Source organism: Bison bison, unplaced genomic scaffold, assembly GCF_000754665.1.
Source record: "Bison bison bison isolate TAMUID 2011002044 unplaced genomic scaffold, Bison_UMD1.0 scf7180017864489, whole genome shotgun sequence".
Taxonomy (NCBI): domain Eukaryota; kingdom Metazoa; phylum Chordata; class Mammalia; order Artiodactyla; family Bovidae; genus Bison; species Bison bison.
Window position 1 is genome coordinate 8,573,416 of NW_011495048.1, and position 21,551 is coordinate 8,594,966.

General features: G+C 36.3%; 1 protein-coding gene across 16 annotated transcripts in view; it reads left to right on the forward strand.

The window, feature by feature from the left end:
* EHBP1 (EH domain binding protein 1) overlaps nucleotides 1–21,551 on the forward strand; it is a 570,368-nt gene that overhangs the window by 273,523 nt on the left and 275,294 nt on the right. For 14 of the 16 annotated variants that reach the window (XM_010863286.1, XM_010863288.1, XM_010863290.1 and 11 more), the window contains 2 exons: nucleotides 4,366–4,461; nucleotides 10,168–10,221. In XM_010863286.1, the coding sequence (XP_010861588.1) occupies nucleotides 4,366–4,461; nucleotides 10,168–10,221 (150 nt within the window). Of the gene's footprint in view, nucleotides 1–4,365; nucleotides 4,462–6,483; nucleotides 7,190–10,167; nucleotides 10,222–21,551 lie in introns of those variants that run through there. The other 2 variants (XM_010863297.1, XM_010863296.1) reach the window with 2 other exon arrangements.

Here is a 21,551-nt window from a genome sequence, read left to right on the forward strand (position 1 = left end):
GTACAATTAGGTGTTTAGTACCACAGCTGTTTTTAGTTGCCTGTGTTAGACTTTTCATTCTTTTTCTAATACATAATAATTAGCTGACATTATGAAGCTGACATTATCAGATACTAAGCTGGACTAATTGATATTGTTACTGTGTCTTAACATAGCTAGTTTGTATAGTCACTACAAAGACCATCAGAAAGCCAGAGCTGACTTAGGTGGACCTTTTCTCTCACTGGGGAGAGTTGCTGGATAGAAAGGCGGCATACCAGCAACTTGGGAACTAGCACCCTTCTATCTCTTTTTATTTAAAAAAAAGAAAAAAGATTTTAGTTTGTTAAGCAGATAGTAGTTTTGTTTGTTCAGCAGTCTAATTACCATTTCCTGATCCTAGACTGAGAATTGAAAGAGATCATTTAGAGGACCAGCATTAGGTAATTACTTAATATCACTGTCTTCTAATTCTACCCAGTTGTTTGTTGGTTTCCACATTCCCTGCTTCTCACACTTTTGATCTCTTTCTCATGCATATAAATGTTAAGACCTTAGGGATTGAAGACTATTTTCTTGACTACTGTGTGAATCAGAAATAGAGCTGGCTGTAATGTTGGTTGGGTGAAGAACCCTGAACTTGAAAATCATGGAGCTGGTTCTCCTACAGATTGTTATTATGGGTTCAGGCAAGCCATTTACTCTTTATTGCTTCAGTTTCATTATCTGTACCTGATTAGATTTCCTAAGGATATTTTCAGGTCTAAAATTCTTTGATGGTACTTTTTAAAATTCAGAATTGTTCAAATACTATCTTTTCTATTGTCGCTAATAAGAAAAATTCAATTATTATAGTCTTTTTCAATGTATGGGGAGACTATGAAAATATAATTATGGGAAGTTTGAAGAGACTAGAGAAATAGCTTGATCTGTTATTAGAGTACATGAGAATTACAGTTGTCACAAATCTTCAGAATTAAGTATGTAGACTATATAGAGAGGAGTTCTAATTAGAGATTATCTAAGATGGCAGCAATTTACTTTTCAAAATTCAGATTGTTTACTCTGTGGGGTTGTTTTCTAGGACTGTCAACAGGCATAGAAATAAGGCAGGGGAATAGAAGAATCTCTGGAGACGTTTTTTAATCAACAAAACTCCGTTCTTTACCACTGGCTGTGGTGTGCTAAGTCTCTATTTTTTATTAAGTATAGTTGACTTACAATATTCTGCTGGTGTTTTAACCAACAAGCTATGATAAGATTTACATGGACGTACGTTTCTGTGATCTTGATCACTTCTCAGTTCCACTTCCTGGATTCAAATCCAGTTTCTGCCACTTGCTTGCTGTGTGGTCTTGGTCAAGTCTGTGTCTCAGTGTCCTCAGATATCCTCTCAGGTGTGTTAAACCTGCTCCCTGACATGCGTCTGCACTCAAGTACTCTAACTTCTTTTCTATTATTACTGAAGAATGATCTGTGCTCCCAGCACAAGCCAGTCTGTCTCCTTTCATACTGTTAAAGACATGACTCTAGCAATTATTTCTCTTCTGCATCATTAAAATTTCCCTTTCAACTGAGTGTTTCCCATCACCCTAAAAATATTTCTGTCTTAAAAAATTCTGGCCTGACAATATTTCTCAGACTAGCACTAACCTATTTCTCTCTTTCTCTTTCAGCAAAATAGCCCAGAGAAGTTGAATGTGCTTGCTAGCTTCAGTGTCTATCTTCCTATTCTTTCTTGAACCCATGCTGATCCAGTCAGGTGTTTACCTACCCTCACCACTCCACTGAAACAGCTCTTGTGAAGTCAGTAATGGCTTTGGCTTTGTTAAATCCAGGGATCATTTTCCAGACCTCATCCTCTTGACCTGTTACCAAGATTTGGCACAGATAATTGTTCATGTCTCCTTAAAATATTTTCTCCACTAGACTTTCAGAATAACCACTTGCCTCTGGTTTTCCTTCTATTTACTGACCTTTCTTTACTGATTCCTCCACATTTCCTGGACCTGTTATTGTTGTGCTCCAAAGTTCAGTTCTTGAACCTTTATTTTCTCCCTCTCTCTCTGTTTCCCTTCCTCCCTCCTGTCACTCCCTTGGGATTACATCCACCCTTAAGCTTTAAGTATCACCTGTATGCTGATGATTCCCAAATTTATAACTCCAGGCAGGTATATCCAGCTGCCTAGTTAAACAGCTACACTTGAATATCTAATAGACACCTTAGATTTAATGTGTATAAAATCACGTTTCTAATCTGATTTTCCAAACCTGATCCTTCTGCAGTTTTATCTGTTAATAGCAATTCCTATTTTGTACTTGCTCAAGGGCAAAAGCCATACAGTCATCCTTGGCTACTTTCTTTCATACAGTCAGACAGAAAATCTTATTGATTCTGTCTTAAAAATAAAAAAATAAATAAAAATAAATCTGATCATTTCATACCACTTTTATACCACCCTAAGCCAATTCACCGTCAACTCTCCTTGGGATTATTGCATAGCTTCTTTATTGTCTCCCTGTTTCCTCTCTTACACCTGGTTGTTGTTGTTCAGTCACTCAGTCATGTCCAGCTCTTTGCGACCCCATGGACTGCAGCACGCCAGGCTCCCCTGTCCTTCACTGTTTCTCCTGGAGTTTGCTCAAACATCTGGAGTCTATTCTGAATAGATTTGCTAGAGCTAAAAAAATGCAACTTGGATCATCATTCTTCTGTTAAAATCCTCCAGTGGCTTCTCATCTCTCTCAAATTACCAGAATCTTTGGATGGCCTACTCGAACCTTGTATGACTGGACCCTCCATGATTTCCCTAGTCTTGTCTTCTGCTGCTCTTCTCTTTAACCACTCTGCCCCAGTCACACTGGCCTTGTTGTTATCTGACTGCTTCAGCACCTTTCCAGTTGCTGGTCCATCTCCCTAGAAAACTCTTCCCATGTTTAAATGATCTGATTCGCCTCCTGTGGTCTGTTCTTGTCACCTTCTCAAGGCTACTTTTCTCTGATTTGTTGTTGTTAAATTGCTCAAGCTGTGTCCAACTCTTTGCAATCCCATGGACTGCAGCATGCTAGGCTTCTGTGTACTTCATTGTCTCCTGGAGTTTGCTCAGAGTCATGGAGTTGATGATGCCATCCAATATCTCATCCTCTGTCAACCCCTTCTCTTTCTGCTCTCAATCTTTCTTAGCATTGAGGTCTTTTCCAATTAGTTGGCTATTCGCATCAGGTGGCCAAAGTATTAGAGCTTCAGTTTCAGCATCAGTCCTTCCAATAAGTATTCAGGGTTGATTTCCTTTAAGATTGACTAGTTTGATCTCCTTGCTGTCCAAGGGACTCTCAAGAGTATTCTCCAGCACCACAGTTTGAAGGCATCAATTCTTCAGCGCTCAGCCTTTTTTTATTGTCCAGCTCTCATATCCGTACATGACTACTGGAAAAACCATGAAGACGAAGAAGTGAAGTCGCTCAGTCGTGTCCGACTCTTTGCGACCCCATGGACTGTAGCCTACCAGGCTTCTCTGTCCATGGGATTTTCCAGACAAAAGTACTGGAGTGGATTGCCATTTCCCTCTCCAGGGGATCTTCCCACCCCAGGGATTGAACCTGGGTCTCCCGCATTGTAGACAGACGCTTTACGCTTTGACTAAATGGACCTTTGTAGGCAAAGTAATGTCTCTGCTTTTTAAAACACTGTCTAGGTTTGTCATTGCTTTTCTTTCAAGCAACAAGTGTGTTTTAATTTCATGGCTTCAGTCACTGTCCACAGTTATTTTGGAGTCCAAGAAAATAAAGTTTGTCACTATTTCTATTGTTTCCCCACCTGTTTGAATTTGCCTTTAAGTTCTGAGATCACAAAATAATTTTTAAAATATTTCTCCTGAGAAGATTTTTCTTAAATTTGAAATAGCTTTTGAAAATATGATGCTCTCATTTTTCTATTTGCATGTGTGTGTGTGTAGGAGAGGGTAAATGTTTGTTTACAGATAGTAATCTGTAGCTTACATGTGATATAACTGTCATGAGTAAGTGTTAGTTGCTCAGTTTTGTCCAACTATTTGCAACCCTGTGTACTGTAGCCCACCAGGCTCCTCTATCCATGGAATTCTCCAGGCAAGAATACTAGAGTAGGTGGCTATTTCCTCCTCTAGGAGATCTTGCTGACCAAGGGATTGAACCCAGGTCTCCTGCACTGCAGGCAGATTCTTTATCATCTGAGCCACCAACTGTCATGGTCCAAGTTTGATGCTTGAAAAGTTCTATTTGACTAATCATTTTTGTTTTAGGGAAATAGATCTAATGGATAGTTAAATAGGGTCAATATATCTTTGCAAATTATTAATATTGCATTTTCTGTACTTCAAGTTGAAGACATTTTGTTTTTTTTGGTAGGCTCATAGCTGGCAGCCTGGAATAAAAAATCCTTACCGTGGTGTTGTTGTATGGCCTGTTCCTGAAAACATTGAAATCACTGTGACACTTTTTAAGGTAAGTTCCATTTTTATAGGTTATAGGATTTACTGTGCAGTCATTGTTACAAATGATGGAATATTTCAGTATTCACTGTTCGACACACTTGAGTCCTTAATGAGCAGTAAGAACCTTAATATGCATTATTTTTAGAGATGTAGCAATTTATAACAATACAAGGTATTTCATGGTGTATAAAGTCCAAATAATATGAGAGTCTTTTTGAACTTATTCCAGTTAAAATCAACTGGAACATTTCTTTTATTGCTTCCTACATTCTACCCACAGGAAAATTTAAAGTGCTTTTTCTGTGGAAAACTGAGGTTTGTGGAATTCTTGTCCTGGAGTCTCATTTTGTTAGCCTTGTTTGACTAAAAACTAGATGTGTTTTAAAATTGATATATGGTATTTTATTAAAGTTAATATAGGAAGGTAAATTTAAAATGGATTTTTGATAAATATTTTATTGATATTGATAGCTTATAAATACTATAGCTTAAAATAAAAATTCTGGTAATAAACTGAAAGTCCAGATCCAAAAAACATAGCTGTTCGTATATCTTACTTTTTTATATATGTTTTTTCTTGAATGTCTTCTCTATTTCTTAACGTTCTAAATAGTCCTCACACATATGAAAACTAAGCACTAGAATAATTACTTTCCCAACCAATTTCTTACCTACTCAAAAAAAAAAAAATGATGGGGACAAATATGTCTCAGCTTCAGCCTTCTTAGAAGTGGTGCATAGGAAACAAATGCTTTATTTCTTCTTTGAATCATTCCAATCATGTTGACTTTACTTTTGCAAAAGGATAGAATGAAGGAGGACATTTAGTTGAGCATAATTTAGTAACATAAACTTGTGACAATCCACTAAATACTATAAGATATGACATCTAAGTAGAACAAATTTATATGGCTTCAAGTGTGAAATCACTGTGTAAAAAGGTACTTTTGATTTTGTATTTCAGTATATTAATTGATGTGCTCTGGAACTACTGAAGAGATCAATAGAACAAAGCAGTATAATGAATGTTAATGTACTAACCCATCAATGAGACACTACTTTCAATGCTCTGTGTTTCATAGATATTCTATTTTATGAAAGATTCTTAACACTTTATGTGTGTTTTACAGTTGTAATACTATTGTTATTGACATTATAACATCACATGATTATGCATATCATTTATACACTGTTGGCCCAGGGAGAAATAAGGCATGAGGTTGTAGCTCCTCTTCCTTTTTTTTCAGGAAAGATCAGAATCATCCTATTACCCTTCAGTCAGCTATCGTAAAAGCCTGTTATTAATCCCCCACCCTTCCCCATCCATACCTCTTCTGTATGTGTTAGTCACTCAGTCGTGTCCAACTCTTTGTGAGTCCCTGGACTGTGGCCCACCAGGCTTCTCTGTCCATGGAATTCTCCAGGCAGGAATAATAGAGTGGGTTGCCATTTCTTCCTCCAGGGGATCTTCCTGATTCAGGGCTCGAACCCAGGTATCCCGCATTGCAGGCAGATTCTTTACTTTTTGAGCTACCTTGGAAGCTCCTACCTCTCCTACTAAAGTGATGTAGTAAGTTTGGTAGTTAACAACAATACCTTTAGAGTACTATTTCATTTAATTCTCAAAGTAACCCTGAAGTTCTAGAATTGTTTCCATTGTACTGATAAGGAAACTAAGACTAAAGGGGAAGGTAACTTGCCCTGTCACACTGTGATTTAGCCCTGGGGTGTGGTTGTTGTGTGTTTGGTTTTGGGTTTGTTTTACATAGCATGGCCTATTCTGTAGTAAATACCACTCTGAATATAGATTACCACGGCAGAATCTGTGACATGCTTGAGGAAAACTTTTAAGTAATCTTCTGTGTTTTGATTTAGTCTGTTTTTATTGTTAAAGTAAATGAATGGACATAGTTACACAACTTTTATAAAAATGACGATAGACAACAAGGGGTTAGAAGAGAGCTGATAAATGGTTGACAGCTATGTGTTTGGGCAAAGGATATGCACTAACTGAGTGATTTTGTGTTGAAAGTGGCTGTTGAAATGTATTACTTGGAGGATTAGGAGGTAAGTAGTTTTCAAGTACTAATGAGAATGTTCAGCAAATCCTATCACTGAACTTTTATGTCTTTTAAATGTTAGTCTGTAGGGAAATAAATACTCCCTCCTTCCCAGTTTGCTGTATTACACATTTCTCTTCAGTGAATATCTTTAAATATCTTTGTCTTCCTGGCTCCATATCTTCCCAGAGTTGTAATAGAAGAACCAAAAAGTAAACAAAACAAAATAGCTTTTCATTCTCTCATATTAATTTTTGATTCTTGTTTTTGAACAGCATTTTAAAATACTCAAGTGGAAAGCTTTTTCATATTTCCCCCTTTCTTTTACTTATATTAAAGTCTCACAATTTACTTAATCCTGAAATTTGCAAAATAGGAAAGAACTGCTCGTATTCACAGAGGTATGTTCATAGACAAAGTGCTTTTAAAAAAAGTTATCAAGAAGTTTCACTTTTCTATGGCTTAAGCAGAAATTAATTCTTTAGCCTGCACGCTTGATTTTGAAAGTTTAATTAGCTTGAAAATAGCTATTTCTGGTAAATGAAAAAAAGCCCCTTTTAGGGTTGAGAAGGGAAATGGCTCTTTAAGCTGTTTCACTTTTTCTCTTTAGTTCAATGGTGATAAAAGAGACACTAGAGGATAGAGAACAGGATGTAAAGAAGACTTAATTGATTCAAGGTGGGAGCAACTTTCATTACTAATGTTTTTGTTTAGTCAATAACATAATTAATGAGTTTTGTAGATATACCATTTTAAAGTAACTTGAAAATGAACATTATTGTTGCTCCTTTACATCTTTTTAGTGACTTTGCCTTATCAGATGTGACCCTTGGCCCCATTAAAATTATTCTGTTATGGGTAATATTTATCTGTGTTTCTAAAAAATGTTTTTATCAATTTTGAGAATTAATGTATATCATATATAAGGTGCAATTCAATATTTGTTAAGTTTCAAGGCATATCTTCATTAATTCATTAATCAAGTTTTCTTGAGAAACTACCATATTCCAGGTACTTTTCTAGGTCCCTAGGAACACGGAGATAAAACTGAACTAACAACATGGCTAAAAGTCAGACAGACCTAAAATTGGCACGTAATTTTAACACTTATTTGTGGGAAGTTACATCTTTTAGGTCTCAGTTTTCTGTTCTTTTAACTAGGAACAAAAAGGATACCTATTTCATAAGTAGTTGTGATGATTAAAACTCTTAACACAATGACTGAGGCAGAGTGTGTGCTTTGCAAACATTTTGTATTATCACTGATACCACTACTATTGGAGCTTCTCTGGTGGGTTAGACAGTAAAGAATCTGCCCGCAATGCAGGAGACCTGGGTTCAGTCCCTGGATTGGGAAGATCCTCTGGAGGTGGAAATGGTAACCCACTCCAGTATTCTCGCCTGGAGAATTTCATGGACAGAGGTGCCTGGCGGGCTACAGTCCATGGGATCACAAAGAGTTGAACATGACTGAGCAACACACACACACACACACACACACTACTATTAATTGTAAAAGTTGCACTAGAGCTAGGCTACATTCTTCAACAGTGGTGTGGGTGTGGGGCAAGCAGAAAGGGTAGTAATGTATCTTTTTCCTAAGCATTGTGTCACACTATTACTCGGTCTCTAAAGTAGCACTATTTGGGTCCTAAATCTCTCATGAAAAAAATCCTTTAATCTTTATTTACAGTAGTCATTCTCCATAAACCTCCACAAACCTGGGCAGGGCCAGGCTGGGGAAATAAGTATCAAGTAGAGTCTTCTACCTCTTTTTCCTTTCTACCCTTTCCTGCCTGTCCCTGCCCATCACCACCAAATAAACTCCTTTTTGGCAGGTCTTTATAATATCTGTGTGGATTTACACTGTGTGGATTTGTCATAGTTGCCTTAAGACAGCTCAGAATCAGCTAGTCACCATATTTTTAAGGTAGAAAAATAAACAAAAATGAAGTAATGAAGGAATTTGAAATTTATCCCATAGGTTGTAGGGATCATTGAAAAACTCTTAGTTGGTACTTACATGGTCAGAACTGTGGTTTAGGAGAATTAATCTGTGTACAAGATTAATTGGAGAGCAGAGAGACTGAGAGTGCTGCGGTTACTTTTATCTTGAAATAGCCTAGGCACAAAGTGATGAGGACCCAAACACAGCTGTGGCAGTAGAAACTGAAGGTTAATAATAGACTATAGTGGAATCAGTCATGAATAAGGCGCTTCCCTATGAGAAGCATGTGGTCCATGAGACACAGTAGGGGAATAGCATTTATTTGCACATACTCTCACTGTCAGTACCTCCATCCCTCCCCCACCGCTAAAACATGAAGTTGAACTTGAATAAGTTAAATGCACTTACGACGCTACTCCACTGCTTTTCCTTTTATGTCTTAAAATCTGTTGCCTTTCACCTTTACTTATTTTAGTATCTGTGGAAATCCCACCTTGTCTAAATGCTTCCTCACTCGTAAAGCTTTTCCTGTTCCTTCCTCTAAGAAATGTATTGTCTTCTAATCTCTAGTAAAACCATGTATTTCATTCATCATCTATGTATTTAGATTAGTTGTGTTTGTCTTTGAAAGCAAGGACAACTGTGTTTGAATCCGTATAACGCCTCTGTAATTCCTTATATAGTAAGTAGCCAATAAATATTTGTCAAATACTTGGTTAAAGTCTGACTCATTTAGAAAAAAAGCTGCATTTGGTTGTAGGATCTGTTACCCTTTCTCAGGCCTCTGGTAATGGAGGGCAGATGAGGGTATCAACGTCAGATTTGTCATTTTGTGTAGGTTATGAAGTTCTTTGCAGTACTTTGAAATTCCAAATGTTTATAATATGTAACCTCTGCACCAAGAAAACCTTGCCTCAAGTAATGCTTTGAGTTCAGAATACTTAGAGGTATAAAAATAAGGATATCAGTATCTTAATAAATGAGCCTGGTGGGCTACAGTCCACGGGGTCACAGAGTCAGACATGACTGACTGACTGAACACTGCACAAAAAGTGCTTTTTAATAGTTCACTCACCAAGTTATCTGTCCCCGGGTTTCTTTTTTAAATTAATTTTTATTGAGGTATAGATTATTTACAATGTTGTATTAGTTTCTGCTGTACAGCAAACTGAATCAGTCATACATACAAGTGAAGTCACTCTTTCAGATTCTATTCCTATATAGACCATTACAGAGTATTGCCTAGAGCTACCTGTGCGTATTAGTTATCTATTTTATATATAGTGGTGTGTGTATGTCAGTCTCAGTCTTCCAATTTATCCCTCCCTTCTTTTTCCCCTTGGTAAGCATAAGTTTGTTTTCTGTCTCTTTGATTCTATTTCTGTTTTGTAAATAGGTTCATTTGTACCACTTTTTAAAATTCCACGTATAACCTCTGTCATAAAATATTTTTATGGTTTCCTTTTGTCTTGTTTTATGCAATGATGGAAAATAATGATATGTATTAACCTAAGTAAGAGAATTTCTTAATAAAAATAATGTTTTAAATTTAGATAAATTATGAAAGTTTCTTAAAAGCAGACCATTCTGCCCCTTCCTTTTTTGTAAGTTGGTAAAAGCTAATATCAAGGCTGTTTGTGTATTTTCCTAATTGAATTGACTGGATTAAAAAAATGTATTTCAACTTTATATTTTACTTTTGTTACAGGATCCTCATGCAGAGGAATTTGAAGATAAAGAGTGGACATTTGTCATAGAAAATGTAAGCTAATTGTAAATTCTGTCACCTTTCATATTTTTAACTATATACATTACTAAGGGGCATTTTGGTGGCAGAAGAAATGTTGCTTTATAAAAAATTAGTGATTTGTAGCTTTTAGAATTTTTTAAGTGAAATAATAACCAGTAGAATTATTTGTGAACATTGAGTCAGCCAAAAATTTCCTTTAGGTTTTTCTGTAAGATGTTATGGAAAAACCCAAATGAACTTTTTGGCCAATATTTTTGTTAAAAACATAAAAGTAAAACTACTCATTGATACTGAATTATGTATATGCTCTATGTATTCTGTTGGGAGTTTGAGGGAAGGATTGTGTCTTATTCATCTTTTTATCTATTTAGCATCTGACATGGTGCTTCTGACATAACATAAATGCTCTTTTAAACATTTGTTGAATGAAATTATGAATGATCTTAGAAATATTTGAAAATAAACTATATGCTTTAACTCTTTGGGTTGAAGGATTCTCAAGTAGTACTTTAATAATCATTTTCAATTAGTTTGCATTTTATGATGGAGTCCCAGGTGACTTGTAGGAAGATAGTAGTTGTTTAATGAATGTTTATTAAATGGAGATTAGGGAAGACAGGCAATGAAACTATGTGTGGGTTCTGAAGTCTGAGAGACAGATTGCAAGCCCTAGATCTTCCATTTATAAGCTCTGATTATGATAAGTTTCTTAACTTCTCAGCAGTCAATTTATAGGGTTGTGATGATTAAATAATTTCAATGAATATTAGCTTTTATCATTGTCATTGACATCACTATCATGATCATTATTACAGTTGTAAAATATATTTGTAACAGTTTTATAACATGCTTTATAAAACAGCATGTTCTTCCTCTCTGTAAGTGATTTTGTTTTATATTTTAGTGGTAAAAGGAATCTTACACTTTTTTGAACAGTAGCTGGACCATTTTTAGACATAAAGATCTGGGGAGCTTGGGAGGGAGGTCATGTCCAAATACAGTGGAAGGAGTTCTGGTGGCTGGATGTCAAACTAGTGTCATTGTGTTAAAGGTTCACACGTGTTAACAATTCTGACTTTTCTGTAGTGATAGGTTTGAACACTGTAGTTGGAGTAACGTTGAGGTTTTGAAAACAGACAAACTTACATTTCTTGAAATTTGTTACAGCCTCAAAAATCTAGCTTTCATTGAGTTAAAATCTTCTCCCCAATGGATGGTTTTAATGGTTTTCAATATTTATGGCTCTGTTATATAGCTATGTTAACTTGATGTACTAAAGAATTAGCCTGTTAATTTCGGGTTGTAAGTAATAGTAGATGTAAACAATAACTTTATATTTGTTTAGAAAGGTGTTCTTATCATACATCTGATTAATCTTAGAATAGAGGTACAGTAGTTCTAAATTTCTGAGAAATAGATTATAAGCTGTTACTGAAAGACACAACTATTAAAAAAAGCTATATGCCACAGATTAGGTTTGGATGCAAAGTACATTCAAATCTATAGAATTTTAGGAAAAATCTTTTAAGTTCTGTATTATATATTTTATAAAAGTATTTTAAAAATCAATGGAGAAATACTGGGCTTCCCTGGTAGCTCAGCTGGTGAAGAATCTGCCTGCAATGCAGGAGACCCCAGTTCGATTCCTGGGTCGGGAAGATCCCCAGGAGAAGGGATAGGCTACCCACAGTATTCTTGGACTTTCCTGGTGGCTCAGATGGTAAAGAATCTGCCTGTAATGCAGGAGATCAAGGTTCAATCTCTGGGTTGGGAAGATCCCCTGGAGGAGGGCTTGGCAACCCACATCAATATTCTTGCCTAGAGAATCCTTATGGGCAGAGGAGCCTGGCAGGCTACAATCCCTGGGATCACAAAGAGTTGGACACAACTGAGCGACTAAGCACAGCACAGAAAAATACTAAAATTAAGACAGTGAGATTTAAATGGATCATGAGATAAAAAGTTATATTTTGAATCATCCTTTCCATATTGGAGTATATGTTTCTCAAGTTGAAGAGTATATTTATATCCATTTTATGAAAAATATATATAAGCTCAGAAGCTTATTTAGCTGATTTGCCTATTTATTGCTAAAGTGATTGAAGAGGGGATGGCCATAGTAGGAAAATGGAAAATAAAATACATTAGCATTTCTTCTCTCCTAGTGTTTATTGCTAAATTAGATTCATAAAAATCTAATAAAAATAATATAGGTGACTTTTAACTATTATTCATATTGTTTAAAAACTTTATAAAACCATTATTTTAATTGAACTGTTTACTGGAGATTAAATTTTCCTGTGTCATCAGAAAATTTTGGAGACCTTACTCTGAGTTATGTCGTGGAGAGAACACTGCATTTGTAGAGTTTTCCAGGCATCATTATGCTTTTTGATAGATGAAAGATTTTCTGACTTCTTGTCATTCTGCCTCCTTATTTGAAAAAAATGCATTTTCCTTTCTCCCATATCCTAGTGTAGAGAAGACATGAACTTTGGATTGGTTAGAATTGTGTATAAATCCTGATGTGCCTTCAAAGCTGGTGACCTTGAGATTATTTTCCAGGGCTTAATTTCTTCATCTATAAAATGAAAGTTTTCTACTAAATCATCTCATAGGGATTTTCTAGGTCCATAACTTAGTTTCCGTAAATAGGAATATTTTTATAAACTTTTTTGAATATTATCTCTTTATAGATCAAATTTTTTTGTTTTCAGGTTCATGGGGAATGAAATATTTAAAAGTTATCTAGCATGTCATTTTGGAATCAGTTAATAACTCCCTAATTTATATCTTTCTTTAAAGGTCAATATTGGCATATATATTCAGTATTTTCTGTATGTTTTTATTTCTGGAATGAATTGGGAGTTTTTTGCAAGTTTCCTATTCTGAACTTTTTTAGCACAACAGTTCTTTCCCCCTATTCTTGTTGCTATAATAGTCATTTCCTATGCCATATTAGAAAGAAAAAAAGAAAATTGAATTGTGGTTTCAACTCCCTTTTATGCAAAAGAAGATACTGGCTTTTCTAGTAGAAACCTAATTTCTCAGCCGTAGGTATTAAAAAAACAAAAAACAAAAATCACCGTATTTAAAGAGATGGTCAAAATTTAGGGGACTCTAGGTGCTGAAGAGCTAATGTGAAGTTACGTAAAATTATTCAGCATGTGGGAGGAACACACAATTCCTCAGTTATTAATCATGGTGACAGCAAAAATAATGATGACTGCTAGGAACCTAGTGCAAGAAATAACAAATAGTTTATTAGATGAATTCATGATTTTTTTTATTATTAACTTTTACCTGTTTTTACAGGTTTTTTTTTTTAAGAGACATTTATGGGATTTGACCTATTTGACTAGCATAATGTATATTTTTTAAAAGTTTAAACAGAAAAAGGTAAATATTAAATGTATCCATTATTTACTTTCATAGGTTAAAGTTACCAGACTTCTTAAGTATGGTGAAATTGTTTTACTCTTAATTCACGGGAAAAAGCATGAATGCTCATGTTGTGACTAAACTCTTTTAAAATGCATCAACTTAACGGAGAACATAACTAATTTACATACTTTAAATTAAGACAGCCATCATAAATAATGAACTATTTAATGTGAAAGAATGAGTTTATATAATTAAACCTAAAACAAAACAAAAGAAAGTGGTATATTCTCACCTAGAAGATAGACTAGAATTGGGCATGTGTGTTATGTTCTGGAAAAACCTAGGTCAGTTTTCTGAGGTGCTAACAGGGCTCTTGCTTAGCTAAGTAAATTTAATAGGGGAGAAGTTCTATTCCATTTATTTCTGTATCCTCTAAAATTTTTATTATATAACACCTTCTGTGCAGTAGGTGCTCCATTTATGTTTGGTGAAGGAGTGAGTAAATGAATGATCTAGTCAAATTCAGTATCCTTAAAGGAGTATTCTTTTTAAGAGAGGAATTACAGTAGCATCCATTAACTATATTGAAGAAAAATTTAAAAAGTAGACTCTAGTGACAGTGAGATAGTATATGAAGGATCCATATGTCATTACAGTAGAAACTCTTCTCATCAATCTCTACTTAATTTACATGGATTACCTCATACTTTCCATTCGATCCATAAGACATCCTGGTTTTAATCCCACATGTGTCAACATGGTTAGTGGGCTACTCTCTGACATACTTCTACACACTCCTCTCCCAAGTGAGTTGTAAGTTGTTTTTGACCCTTTACAAGACCTCTTATGCTACTGGCCTGTTGTTGTAATTATATAATTTAATTAGATATTTCCTTGGCCGGTGACGGAGAAGGCAATGGCACCGCACTCCAGTACTCTTGCCTGGAAAATCCCATGGACGGAGGGGCCTGGAGGGCTGCAGTCCATGGGGTCGCTAGGAGTCGGACACGACTGAGCAACTTCACTTTATTTTTTCACTTTCATGCATTGGAGAAGGAAATGGCAACCCACTCCAGTGTTCTTGCCTGGAGAATCCCAGGGACGGGGAGCCTGGTGGGCTGCTGTCTGTGGGGTCGCACAGAGTCGGACACGACTGAAGCGACTTAGCAGCAGCAGCAGCAGGCCAGTGAACTATCAGTTTGAGGAATTATTTCATGAAAACTGTTAAAATGCTTTAGAAAGAGTTGATAGAAGTGAGTTGTTAAAAACTGCTGTCAAATCTGGTGTGGAAATGCAACTGTAAAAAATTGGGGAAAAATTTACGAAAATCTGAAAGGATTTTTGCATTCAGATATTTCTCTTTTGTTCTTATATATTGCTTTCATTTAAAGATGACTGAATTGCTTATATGTAGAATCTAGAAAAATGATACAGATGAGCTCATTTGGAAAGCAGAAATAGAGACACAGATGTAGAGAACAAACTTATGGCTACCAAGGGGGGAAGAGGGAGGTGGGATGAATTGGGAATTGGGATTGACAAATATATACTATTGATACTATATATAAAATAGATAACTAAGGAGAACCTGAATGGTATGGACGTAACAGAAGCAGAAGATATTAAGAGATGGCAAAAATACACAGAAGAACTATACAAAAAGATCTTAATGACCCAGATAACCACGATGGTGTGATCACTCACCTAGAGCCAGATATCCTGGAGTGTGAAGTCAAGTGGACCTTAGAAAGCATCACTAAGAACAAAGCTAGTGAAGGAGATGGAATTCCAGATGAGCTATTTCAGATCCTAAAACATGATGCTGTGAAAGTGCTGCACTCAATATGCCAGCATATTTGGAAAACTCAGCAGTGGCCACAGGACTGGAAAAGATCAGTTTTCATTCCAATCCCAAAGAAAAGCAATGCCAAAAAATGTTCAAACTACCACACAGTTGCACTCATTTCACATGCTAACAAAGTAATGCTCAAAATCCTTAAAGCTAGGCTTCAACAGTGTGTGAACCAAGAACTTCCAGATGTTCAAGCTGGATTTAGAAAAGGCAGAGGAGCCAGAAATCAAATTGCCAACATCCACTGGATCATAGAAAAAGCAAGGAAACGCCAGAAAAACATCTACTTTGCTTCATTGACTATGCTAAAGCCTTTGACTGTATGGATCACAACAAACTGGAAAATTCTCCAAGAGATGGGAATACCAGACCACCTTACCTGCCTTCTGAGAAACCTGTATGGAGGTCAAGAAGCAACAGTTAGAACCAGATCCGAAACAATGGACTGGTTCCAGTTTGGGAAGGAAGTACATCAAGGCTGTATATTGTCACCCTGCTTATTTAACTTGTATGCAGAGTACATCGTGCAAAATGCCGGGCTGGAGTCAAGATTGCGGGGCTGGAATCAGGCCGAAATCAAGATTGCTGGGAGAAGTATCAATAACCTCAGATATGCAGATGACACCACTCTTATGGCAGAAAGAAGAGAGGAATTAAAAAGCCTCTTGATGAAGGTGAAAGAAGAGAGTGAAAAAGGTGGCTTAAAACTGAACATTCAAAAAGTGAAGATCATGGCATCCGGTCCCATCACTTCATGGCAAATAGATGCGGAAACAATGGAAACAGTAACAGACTTTATTTTCTTGGGCTCCAAAATCACTGTAGATGGTGACTGCAGCCATGAAATTAAAAAACGCTTGCTGCTTGGAAGAAAAGCAATGACAAAACTAGACAGCATTTTAAAAAGCAAGGACATTACTTTGCCAACAAAGGTCCGTCTAGTCAAAGCTATGGATTTCCAGTAGTCATGTATGGATGTGAGAGCTGGGTAATAAAAATGACCAAGCACTGAAGAATGGATGCCTTTGAATTGTGGTGCTGGAAGAAGACTCTTGAGAGTGCCTTGGACTGCAAGGAGATCAAACCAGTCAATCCTAAAGGAAATCAGTCCTGAATATTCATTGGAAGGACTGATGCTGAAGCTGAAACTGCAATATTTTGGCCACCTGATGCGAAGAGCTGACTTATCTGAGAAGACCTTGATGCTGGGAAAGATTGAAGGCGGGAGGAGAAGGGGATGACAGAGGATGAGATGGTTGGATGGCATCACCGACTCGATGGACATGAGTTTCAGTAAACTCTGGGAGATGGTGAAGGACAGGGAGGCCTGGAGTGTTGTAGTCCACGGGGTCGCAAAGAGTTGGACATGACTGAGACACTGAACAATAGCAACAAGGAGAACCTGCTCTGTAATGCAGGGATCTCTACTCAGTGCTCTGTGGTGACCTAATTGGGAAGGAAATCCAAAAAGAGTGTATGTATGTATATGTATAGCTGATTCAATTTGCTGTACAGCAGAAACTAGCAACATTGTAAAGCAACTGTACTCGAACAAAAATTATTTAAAATAAGTGATTGAAAATATACTAATGATACATTATAACTGTTGATTATATGAGAAGATGGATGATCAACAAAGTTATACTCTAAGACTGGTGAATGAAACACATAAATATATATTAAACAAAATTAAATGTTTGTGTATCAATATTCATAACTTTCCCCTTTAATTGACCAACTCTCTGTGACATTCAGATCATTTAAGAGATATTCTACAATAAATATATACTAAGTCATTCTCATGAGATCTCTGTATACTCATCTATATGATTAAAAAATTGTTCTTAGAAATTTTCTTTTAAATCTAAATTCATGGTAAGTAGACATTACATTTTTCAGGCAGTAGCAGTTCACTATTTGAGCCGGTGAGGTCCTACGCACCGCCAGGTGTTGGCAGCTCTCATCCCTCAGCCCCCACCCACCTGCCAGCCTGACCTGGAGACGCCTGCAGGGAGTCCTGTCGGTCAGGTGCACCGTCCCGTCCCACCTGGGTGATGTCACTGTCACTTCCTGACTCTGCCCTGGAGCGTCCCCTCCGGAAAGCAGGGGTCGTGATGGCTCTGTGGGCCGGTGGAGCTCCTGTGAGGAGGAGGAGAGAGACTGGGGCGGACAGAGGCGGGGGTGAGGCTTGGAAGATTCTCTAAAGACACCAGAACATCAGGAATGTTTCTCGTTGGAACTTCTGGGAGACCTGGGTTCAATCCCTGGGTTGGGAAGATCCCCTGGAGAAGGGAATGGCTACTCACTCTAGTATTCTGGCCTGGAGAATTCCACAGACTGTGTAGTCCATGGGGTTGCCAAGAGTTGGACATGACTGAGTGACTTTCACTTTCACTACAATATATCTGAAGCTTTCACATAAATGAGCCAGAATTCATTCATTCATTCAGTAGCAGTTAATTCACTGAGTATGTATTTTGTGCTGGACACTGTTCTAGGTGCTGGAAATAGAGTGGTATATAAAGCAAAAACAAATCTCTTCCTCATGGAGTTTCTGTTTGTGTGTGAGAGAGAAAGAATAAAATTAATGCATGTAAAATATATACTGTGTTAGATAATATAAATATGTAATGTGTGTTAAATATATGTTAACATATGTGGTATGTTAAATAAGTGCTAAGAAGAAAAAGCAAGGAACAATACAGATTCTACTGTTATGGTTCCATAGAGATAATAAGCTTTATTATTTCTTGTAACGCCTCCAAAAGAGAGTTCAGGTGTACTTGTCAAGTTAGTTTAAAAGGTATTTTAATAAGTCTATTAAATCAGTATATTAAGGTTTGAGAAAGTTGAAAAATAACATTGTGGCGCCATATAAACCTTTTCCTAGATTATAGCTCCCCTCAGTGGTGGATGAGGAAATTGACTCTGTTCTAAGAGAAACAGTTGTGTTCATGTAGCAGCAGCAGGGACCTGTTACAATATTGTGCTCTGCTTTATGTTTTAAATATGTTTCCCTTATCACATACAGAAGACCTAGTGAATTTCAAAGGACTAACAGTCTGTCTTTTTCTCTTTTAAAGTTTGGATTTTTTATGAATGTCTCTTGGTAAATTGTTGCAAGACTGAGAAGGCATGCTCCAAAGAGCATTCAGAAATGAAATTTTAATCTTTATTTTCTTTGCACTTTGTTATAACCCCACAATAAGTAAAATTTAAAGTTTCTGCTTAGTATAAAATATCCCAATAAAACATAAAAGTCTCCAAAATATATTACCCTAACAAATTTATTGGATCCTTGCTGTATATCAGGTACTGTATGAAATGCTGTATGCACATTATCTCATTTACTCACTGTGGTAACCCTCTGAGTCAGATACTAATAACCTTGAATAAGCACATACCTTCCATACTGACTTTGCTTCTGCGTATTAGCTCATGTCTTTTTATGAGTCCATATTCTGCTTGTGGGACTCTGCTTCTAGGTATTGGCTCCTATTTCCACATACAGACTGTGGTAAATTGACTGAAAAAAAGGCCACAGCAATTCCTCCTGTCCCTGGATGTGCAGCCCTTTGGTTATATGTTGAAGGTGGAGCTGAGGATTTGCTGATGAGTTAGTGTGGGACACGAAAGAAACAGAGGAGTCAAGGAAGATGCCAAGGTGCTTGGCCTAAGCAATAAGAAGAAAGGAACTTTCATTTATCAAGGGGAAGAAGGCAGAGGAAGAACAGTTTTGGGAGGGGGAAAAATGCAGTCAGTGAGTAAAACATTCATGAATACTAAATCTATTTATTTTAAAAATTAAACTTACAAAATTCGTAAAACAAAGATTCCCTTAAATGTTCTGATATATATGCAATATATTAAGTAAGAGTTCAACTAAAATCCCAACTCCAAACAGGTTAGTTAATTGCATATTTTCTTCTGGAAAGAGTCACATCCTCTTTGGGTTGAGCTGTTGGAGCTATCCAGAGAGGTTGACCTATAGCACTGTCTCATAAAAACACGTGATCTGTGAAAGAAATTGGAGTGTCATTGCCCTAAGTAAACACTGAATTATGTGCATATATGTGATGATGTCAAATGTCTTTATTTTCTTAGCACTCTGTTATAACCCCACAATCAGTAAAATTTAAAGTTTTTGCTTAGTATAAAATATCCCAATAAAACATAAAAGTCTCCAAAATATATTACTCTAACAAATTTATTGGATCCTTACTCTGTGTCAGGTACTGTGTGAAATGCTATATGCACATTATCTCATTTACTCACTGTGGTAACCCTCTGAGTCAGATACTAATAACCTTATTTTACAGATAAAGAAAGTGAGTCTTAGAGAGGTTAAGTAATTTGCTTAAGGTTATATATCTAAGAAGTCAGGATTTTATCCAGTCTTGTCTTTCTCTGTGGCCTTTGCCCTTAACTCCTTTGCAATAATGATTTCCCATAGTGGCAAAATGAAAATAAATAATTTGAAATTGTAGAATCATAGAGAAGTTTTAAATCTACTTTCTTTACTGATAAACTTGTGAAATATATATGTATTAGATTAGTAAATGTAGTCTTTAATTATTGTACATATTCAGTCTAAAAGTTATTGAGATTAATTACTTGACTGCTGTTAGATATTACAAAATGGAATTCCAGAATTCTGCATGTTTTTTCTCAAGGCAGCCTTCCTGCCTCTTTGTGTTGAGTTGAGATAATGCTGCCTTCATTTTATTTTTTCTTTTGTTTCTGGGCACAGAGAAGATTTCCCAGTTGTTTGCCAAGCTTTCTTCTTTGGACCAAAAAGCTGCTTATACATAAGTCAAAACTTTAGAGGTGATTTTACCACTGCTAGCTTTGTGACCTTGAACAAGTTATTTAATCTTTTATAGCTTCTAGTGTACTCAGGTATAAAATGATAGTGTTAATATCTACTCTATAAGTTAGTGAAGATTAGCAATAATGTATGTAAAGCAGCGAGCTCAGTAAAGAGGAGCTATTTTCATAATGTTAATTTAGAGGACATAGAAAAATATAAAGGAAAGGAAGATAGGTTTCTAAAGTTATTATTGTAGGATTTTATGTTTTCTACTCCTTAATACAACGTATACTTCTTAGTAGTATCTAGACCTCACCATTACCTCAAAGGAATGTCAAGGCAACTTGTAAACTTCTCACTTGGATTAAACTTTAAAATATTTTCATCTTTCTAAAGTTTTCAGATTTTGACTTCCAGCATCTTCCCCTTATAAATTTAATCCAAGGTTAAGAGCCAGTTTGTTTTCTTCTACTTAACAAGTGCTGTGCTATGCTTAGTCACTCAGTCATGTCCGACTCTTTTTGACCCCATGGACTGTAGCCTGCCAGACTCCTCTGTCCATGGGGATTCTCCAAGCAGGAATACTGAAGTGGGTTGCCATGCCCTCCTCCAGAGGATGTTCCCAACCCGGGGATCGAACCCAGGTCTCCTGCATTGCAGGCTCACATCTGAGCCACTAACAAGTGCTAGTTAGTTATTAATATCTACCTCTGGGCCTGATAATCTATGTTAGTTATAATATGAATATACTTTAAAAATCGTTATAAATGTTTCCTTAATTTCTCTTTCAGTTTTCTCATTATTAGTGTATAGGAATGCAAGGGATTTCTGTGTGTTGATTTTATATCCTGCAACTTTACTATAATCATTAATTAGTTCTAGTAATTTTCTGGTGGAGTCTTTAGGGTTTTCTATGTAAAGGATCATGTCATCTGCAAACAGTGAGAGTTTTACTTCTTCTTTTCCAATTTGGATTCCTTTTATTTCTTTTTCTGCTCTGATTGCTGTGGCCAAAACTTCCAAAACTATGTTGAATAGTAATGGTGAAAGTGGGCACCCTTGTCTTGTTCCTGACTTTAGAGGAAATGCTTTCAATTTTTCACCATTGAGGATAATGTTTGCTGTGGGTTTGTCATATATAGCTTTTATTATGTTGAGGTATGTTCCTTCTATTCCTGCTTTCTGGAGAGTTCTTATCATAAATGGATGTTGAATTTTGTCAAAGGCTTTCTCTGCATCTATTGAGATAATCATATGGTTTTTGTTTTTCAATTTGTTAATGTGGTGTATAACATT